Genomic DNA, 8053 nt, shown 5'->3' with positions numbered 1-8053 from the left:
TTTAAATGGATGTCTGCCAATAGGACTAGATCTTCGTTGTGTTCATTTTCAATCATCTCGTCGTCCATGCTACTATGCTAACGCCACCGCCACCAAGCTGCAATGATTTGCCGCCAATGAATACCGCCGAATCTGTCGATTCATCTTGTAGTGGTGCTTCAAATGCAACGTAGATTCCCATCCAATTAGATTGAATTTGGTATTGATGACGTGAAAAATAATAACGGTAACTCCATTGAAATGATTCAAAACTAAAGTAACAAGCCAATTTTTTAAAATGTAAGGAGTAGAAAGTACAGATATTTGTGTAAAAATGTAAGGAGTAGAAGTAAAAAGTCGCCATAAAAATAAGTAGTAAAGTAAAGTAAAAATATCAGAAAAATCTACTTGAGTACAGTAACAAAGTATTTGTACTTCGTTACTTCCCATCTCTGCCCAAATGTAATTAAAATGTGATAAAGCAGTTGAAAAGCTCAAAGGAAGTTTTACCAAAGTTTACTTTTATCAACTTAGGTGATGCATTCAATCTCTTCAGTTACTGGCATGGAGGAGGTTCTTATATCCATTTCATCGACACTCTTATTAGGGATATACGTTGACCTCCAGCGCAACAGAACAATTTTTTTCAGATACTTTACAGTGTTATTCTTGACACTGACAAAGCAGAAGGTATTAATCATACTGTTACTCATGGCAATGCATTCAATAATATAAAAAGCCACCAATGAGTTTCTCTGACGAGAGATAAGTGTTGGATGGAAGTCTCGTAGAATAGTGTAGCCGTAGTATGGGGCCCAACACAGAATGTACGCTGTCAGAATTCCGATAAGAACCATCACTGTTTTGCGACGGCAGCGCAACCTCTTCCTTATCTGCTCGGTCTGAAAACCAGGAACATTTTTGAACCACAGTTCACGAGAAATACGGGCATAACACATTGACATAACAATCACTGGACCAACAAACTCCACAGCAAAAACAAAAAGGAAGTAGGATCGATAGTAGGCTTGCTTGTCTACAGGCCAGATCTGGGCGCAGAACACTTTTTGAGCAGGTGAAGAGTTGCCACCATTAGGGTACATAGTCTCAGAAGCAAAATAGGCAGAAGGAATTGATATCAGAATGGGAACTATCCAGACTCCAGTTAATAGGCAGTAGGCTGTCTGATACTTCATACGAGGTCTCAGAGGATGTACTATGGCCATATACCTATGGGAATGGAGACAAAACATTGTATCATTGACAAGGCAGGAAATACATTTATGAAAATCAATAGGTCATCGAACCCCAATATGTTATTGGTGCAAGTACATGTGGTGTCATGAAAACTGTTTGGTCCTTACATGTCTTTATTACCAAAGTAGTATATTTTATTTTTTTTATTTTTTAACAGCACTAGTGGCAGTTTTTTGGACAGTGGGCTGAGAGAGGGGGAGAGACATGCAGCAAAGGACCACAAGTCAGATTTGAACCCTAGCCGGCCACGTCGAGGACTAAGGCCCCCATACATGGGTTGTGTGCGCTAACCACTGCACCACCAAAGCACACCCGAAACTAGTTTTTAAAGGCTAATACAAACTCAGTAAAAACAAACAAACACACAAAAACTACACCATACCCAGCGATTTTTTTTTAATTCAGGGTTAAAAAGTTTAACAACCATACTACCTACAGTATTTAAAAAAATTATTTCTCCCCTTTTCTTTATATCCGGGACTCCTTCCCGGATTGAAATATTAGCTGTGCTGCTGCCATTGTTGTCTTTGTTTATAGATGCTGGAGCTTAGCCTGTTTTTCAGTGTAGTCCCGTTTTTCTTACTACGACGAACTGTATATGCTCTCTTTCATCCTCTGACATGAGAATGAGCTTGGAGCCTGTCTGCTTGGTAGTGTCTTTTTTTGGACTGGGCCACATGTAGAGCTGGTTAACAGTTATCTTTTGTATTTCTGCTTCTGCCTCCTTGAACACCAGATGGCCTCTCACACTGAGCCTGGTTCTACAAGAGTTTTCTTCCTGTTAAAAATGACTTTTCCTCTCCACTGTTGCTACATTTATGCTCAGTGTGAGGGATTGCTAAAGACTTAATAACAAAAAAGGCGATTATTGTCGCCGCAAGGATCCATCCAGGAGGATGGATCCATCCATACTCCTCATCCAGGAGGAGTATGTCTTGCAAGTCAATGACTTGATGCAGTTAGCTGGTTTTCCTTGACAGAAACGTTCAACCAACCTGACTATATTGTCTCTAAACAGTGCCTTGAGATGACATATGTTGTGAAATGCAGCTATTTAAATAAACTGGATTAAATTAATAGAACCTTCCTGACAACATGAGGTAGGCTAAAGATCTCAAAAACACTTCATCTACCAATGTAAACCTGTGACCATGTAAAGAAATTCAAAAACAGATAAGAAACAAAATCAAATTCATTTTAGAAATAGATAAAAAGTCATTTTAAAAGTTTTGAAGCAGTCTTTAAATCACAGCATTTGCTATGACAGTATAAGCAAGTAGAAAAAGCATGTAACTGTGATGAACCAACAAACTAAAAAAACTCAAAATAACCTATTACACAATCTGAGGCAATAAATTTAAAGGCTGAAGCATGAACTTTTTAGTTAAGATCAGACTTTGTGTTTCAACAATAAGAAAAAGAATCGGAATACCTTTTATAGGCATACTGCCCAGTCTCCCTTTCTTATATATATTATTGTCAGAGATGGCAAAAGTACTCACTTTCCGTACTTGAGTAAAAGTACAGATACTTGTGTTAAAAAATACTCTGGTAAAAGTGAAAGTACTGATTAAACTTCTTTACTCAAGTAACAAAGTACAGGCTTGTAAATTTACTTAAAGTATAAAAGTAAAAGTAGAAACCACTTTTTTCATGCCGTTCCCTACATTTTAAATGGATGTCTGCCAATAGGACTAGATCTCCATTGTGTTCATTTTCAATCATCTCGTCGTCCATGCTACTATGCTAACGCCACCGCCACCAAGCTGCAATGATTTGCCGTGAATGAATACCGCCGAATCTGTTGATTCATCTTGTAGTGGTGCGTCAAATGCAACGTAGATTCCCATCCAATTAGATTGAATTTGGTATTGATGACGTGAAAAATAATAACGGTAACTCCATTGAAATGATTCAAAACTAAAGTAACGAGCCAATTTTTTTAAAATGTAAGGAGTAGAAAGTACAGATGTTTGTGTAAAAATGTAAGGAGTAGAAGTAAAAAGTCGCCATAAAAATAAGTAGTAAAGTAAAGTAAAAATATAAGTATTTGTACTTCGTTACTTCCCATTTCTGATTATTGTTATGGTGATAGCTTTGTGATGTTCTGGCCTTTTACCTTTGATAAACTTATTATTTACTTATATGTTTTATATGGTTTTATGGTTTTTATTTTTTTAAGGATATGTTATATTTCCAAGGGATGCAAACAATATACAAATCTATTAATTCAAATCAAATTCCAAAGGTAACAAAAACTCAAATAATTCACTAGCACACTTAAAAATTACACTCGGAAAAGCAGAAATGAGACTAGCAATCAAACTTTTAACCGACAAACAAAACACATTTAACGGAGAAGCACATGCAATTGATAATTGTTTTTAAATCTTGGATTTGCATGGTGTTGGCCACCATAGATTCAGTATTTACTAAAATATCAACATAATGCTATGTGCTGTGCATTCTCTTTTTTGTTATAAGTATATTTAAGAATATTATAAGTATTCATAGGTGCCACACACTACAAAGAGCTAAAAAGATGCTTGCCCTCTTGCATGACAGCAAGCCTTGGGATTCTCCACATGAAACTGCACTCAGCAGGCTTTTCTTTGTTTAGCTATTTCAAATAATGGGTTTGACAGGCTAGCACCAATTATCTAGCTTTCTGTAGCATTTTAGACACATTACAAATAAACCCCTTCAGATTCCCATTAACTCTGTCAAAGTTACTTTTACATACATTATTTTTGCGTTGTCTTTTGACTTCCCCTTAGAGAGGTGACTCATCCACTGATAATTTTAAACCATATATAATAGGGCATTCAGATGTGAGGTTGCATGTAGTATTTAGTAATTTTTCTGTTTACGATTATACTATATGTGAATATTTTATCATGTCATAAAATAAAACAAAATCTTGTTTTATAATTTATGTGTGTATTTGGAGTGAGTTGTAAAAGTATTTGTACACACAACTTTTACATTCTTTCACAAGTTTAATGTATATTATTGGTATTTAATGGAATACCTTTTTGACATGTGTCCCCTCTCAGTCAAAAGTATTGATGATTGTCCAAAAGTAGAAGTAAAATAACTGATTATAAAGGGAAAAAAATAACTATTTTACAAAATCTTTGAACCTGAGCATTTAACTCAGACATTTTATTCTTGCTCCTCTGAGTATCTCCCTTATATTCACATTTAAACTTGATGAATTGGTAACAAAATACAGAAAAAAATATTATAGTCAGACTGACTTAATTAGTTTTACTTTCTTTTCATCAAGAGACCTGAGCTGCTTTGATAAGCTCAGACAGCTGAGTGTAAAAAACTGCTGATACCAGGCTGTTCTCTACATCCAGTCTGTTCCTCTGCTTGGTTTGGATGTGTGTAAAATCTAAGGGTGAAATCAAACATATAAGAAAAACTTACTGTTTGGTTGATAAAAGCTTGGTTCAATTGGGTCCTCATAAAGCAAAAGAGATCCCAGTCATATTTTATTTTACTACCTAAGAAATAAAATATTTTCATGTACCCCTTGCAATGCACTCACAGACCACTAGGGGTATGCGTATCCCTGGTTGTGAATCACTGGAATAGACTATAGCAAAATAATAAAAGCAAGAGAAAGGAAATTGTTTTCCTTCCTAAATGCTTACTCCAATTTCCTTCAGGTTTTAGAAAGTATTTTTAATTGTCATAACTACCGTACTGTTGCAGTAACTATTTAATACCAACAATAGGTACATCAAATGTATAGTGTTGTGTCCTTTTGTAACCATATTATGAAGCAACCCAATAATGCTCTTTAATTGACTTGGATATGACTAAACACTTGCCAAGTTGTCTGCATGCAGGTTTGCTCATAAACTAATTCAATTTATCTTTTTATTTCTTCACCCAGCAGCCAGTGTGTCTGCTTTCTTAACAATGCTTAAGCCTTAATGAATGAAATTAGTTTAAAATCTGTTGAACCTATTAGCTAAAAAGCCAAATTCGTCTGTAAGTGCAAACATTTTAAAGGCTGGGATTGGCTGCATAAAGATTATGCAAACGTGACCTGAATGCACATCAGTAATTCAGTGCTGTTTAAGGTAAAAAGATACTCAGTTGTCACAGAAATTAAAAATCATTAACAGATAAGCTGCAGTACTAAGGCCTTATCTATCTATCTATCTATCTATCTATCTATCTATCTATCTATCTATCTATCTATCTATCTATCTATCTATCTATCTATCTATCTATCTATCTATCTATCTATCTATCTATCTATCTATCTATCTATCTACAAATGTATTTGCTCACCTATACAAATGTGTGGAATCAAGTGTTTAGGATGCCTCCTGTGTAACAAATCTAGTTGTGAAAAAGATTGTTCTAATATTCCACAGTCAACTGTCAGCTGTATAATCAGAACATGGAAGTGTTTGGGAAAAACAGCGGTGTAGCCATGAAGTGGTAGACCATGTAAACTGACAGAGATGGGTCAGCTCATTCTAAAGCGCATAGTGTGAAGAGGTCATCAACTCTATGCAGATTCACTCACTGCACACCTGTGGCATTCAGATTAGCTCAAGAACAGTGGGCAGAGAGCTTCATGGAAACAGTTTCCATGGTTGAGCAGCTTTATCAAAGCCATACATCAACAAGTGCATTTCAGAGTGCCGGAGGTCTAAACCAAGCCGCCACTGAACTCCAGAGCAGTTTGTTTTTGTATTTATTTTAGATCCCACAATAGCTACAAATGGAGCAGCAGCTATTCTTCCAGCCATCTACATCATTAGGCTATAAATGTATACATTTTTGACAATGTAACATACAACATTATCTAACAATAAAAATGCAACATAACTACATAAATGGAGATGCATTCTCTGGAGTGATGAATCATGCTTCTCAATCTGGACATCTGATAAACAAGTCTGGGTGTGATGGTTGTCAGGAAAAAACTACTTGTTTCACTGCATTGTGCCAATTGTAAAGTTAGGCGGAGGGGGTGCCATGGTGTGGGGTTGTTTTTCAGGAGCTGGGCTTGGCACCTTAGTTCCAGTTAAAGGAACTCTCAATTCTTCAGGACACCAAGACATTTTGTTCCTCCCGACTGCGCGAAAACATTTTGGAGCTTGTCCCTTCTTCTTCCAAACATGATCATGCACAGTGCAAAGAGTAAGGTCCACCCAAAGACATGGACAGCAAAGTCTTGTGAGAATCAGCTCCGCTGGACTGAACAGAGTCCTGACCTCAGCCCGATAGAATATCTTTGGGATGAATTTAGAGTGGAGACTTGAGAGCCTGGCCTTCTTGTCCAACATTAGTGTGTGACCTCAGAAATGCACTTTTTCTATTTCTATAAACACACTGCTAAACCATGTGGACAGCCTTCCCACAAGCAAAGGGTGGACGGACGGACGAACAGACAGACAGACAGACAGACAGAGATAGATAGATAGATAGATAGATAGATAGATAGATAGATAGATAGATAGATAGATAGATAGATAGATAGATAGATAGATATCAGGCATGCATGCAACACAGAAAGAGATTAGCGTCAGTTTATGTTCTTTAGACCATGCAACTGAAATACCTCAGTAAGGTTGTTTTGGTTTAAAATGATCCATTTTCTGTTTGTCGCTTTGTTTGTTTCCTTTATACACTGAGCCCTTAGGGTTGCTCAGTCAAAGCTGGAATCAAATGTTGGCAGCCCAGTTTCTAACAGAAGGGGACTTTATATCTTGCTTTTTTTGTGACTCATGTATCTTCTCTGTGACTTAATTAACTTTAAAAAGGTCAAACATGTTTTGTTTTTTTATCACCTTCATGTGTTTTTTTATGTCTAAAAATTTTGGATTACCCAAACAATATGCTACCAACTGTTAGACTGAGAAAACGCTGGAAAAGCCAGCACAGTGTACAAGCAGAATCAACACACTCTTTTACTCTCACCTAGAATACTTTTCTCTGTGGCCTTTTTAGCAAAAGCTCCATGGGAATTTATGTGAATATTTTGAGGGGTTTTTATTTTGACTGTTTTTGTTGTCTTTGTTTTGTTTTTTGTTTTGTGAGTTTTTTGTGTGTGGTTCTTGAATGAGAGCATGCTGTTATACGAACACTGTTGGGAAGTTGTATTGATCCAGCTCTCAGTAGACAATGCAAGAGATTTTCTTTTTTTTTTTTAAGAAACAGTGGTATATTGAACACATGCAGCCCGTCAAAGAAAATGTTCACAGACCTGCAATGGTTACAAGCACAAACTCATGCACACTGGAAATTTAAAACATCATCATACCTGTCAAATGCAATAGCCAGTAGTGCGTTTGTGGACACATAAAGTGACACAGTGCGGAGATAGTTCACAGAGGCACACAGCACCAGTCCGTGATCCCAGGAAAGCTGTTTCATAACATAGTAGTCCACCAGGAAGGGACAGCAAACCACTGCTACAATAAAGTCTGAGATGGCCAGGTTAGCAATGAGCAGGTTGGTGAGATTACGCAGCTTTTTGTAGCGCGTCAGGGTTGCAATAAATATAAAGTTCCCAAGCCCACACACAAGCATGATGCACACAAGTACAATGCCAATGACAATGGTGGCCACATAGAAGGCCTGACCCTGAGTTGTGTCCGGAATCTCATCAGGAGGGACTCCATAGTCCAGGTCATAGCTGTCCGTATAGTGATCCAAGTTGTCATCCAGGTGATTGTACTGAATTTCTGAAGAAGCTGCTATCCAGTGGCTGATATTTTGATCCCCCATGTCTTACAGTACACTTTTATTTTTGGTAGAAATGGAACAGCTTTACTCTAACAAT

The 8053-nt window shown here is 37.0% G+C and overlaps 1 protein-coding gene across 1 annotated transcript; it reads right to left on the bottom strand.

Annotated features, from left to right (window-relative positions):
* Positions 1-440: 440 nt before the first annotated feature.
* On the bottom strand, positions 441-8053 carry prokr1b (prokineticin receptor 1b). Its single transcript, XM_038296596.1, has 2 exons — positions 7532-8053; positions 441-1209 (listed from the first exon to the last, which is right to left on the bottom strand). Exons 1-2 carry the CDS (start codon positions 7996-7998, stop codon positions 510-512), a joined length of 1167 nt encoding a protein of 388 aa, XP_038152524.1. The 5' UTR covers positions 7999-8053; the 3' UTR covers positions 441-509.

The sequence above is a fragment of the Cyprinodon tularosa genome, unplaced genomic scaffold (genome assembly GCF_016077235.1).
Source record: "Cyprinodon tularosa strain WSP-4 unplaced genomic scaffold, ASM1607723v1 ctg372, whole genome shotgun sequence".
In the NCBI taxonomy this organism is placed as follows: Eukaryota; Metazoa; Chordata; class Actinopteri; order Cyprinodontiformes; family Cyprinodontidae; genus Cyprinodon; species Cyprinodon tularosa.
The sequence above is the reverse complement of the archived record's forward strand: the minus strand, read 5'-3'. Positions and strand labels throughout refer to the sequence as shown.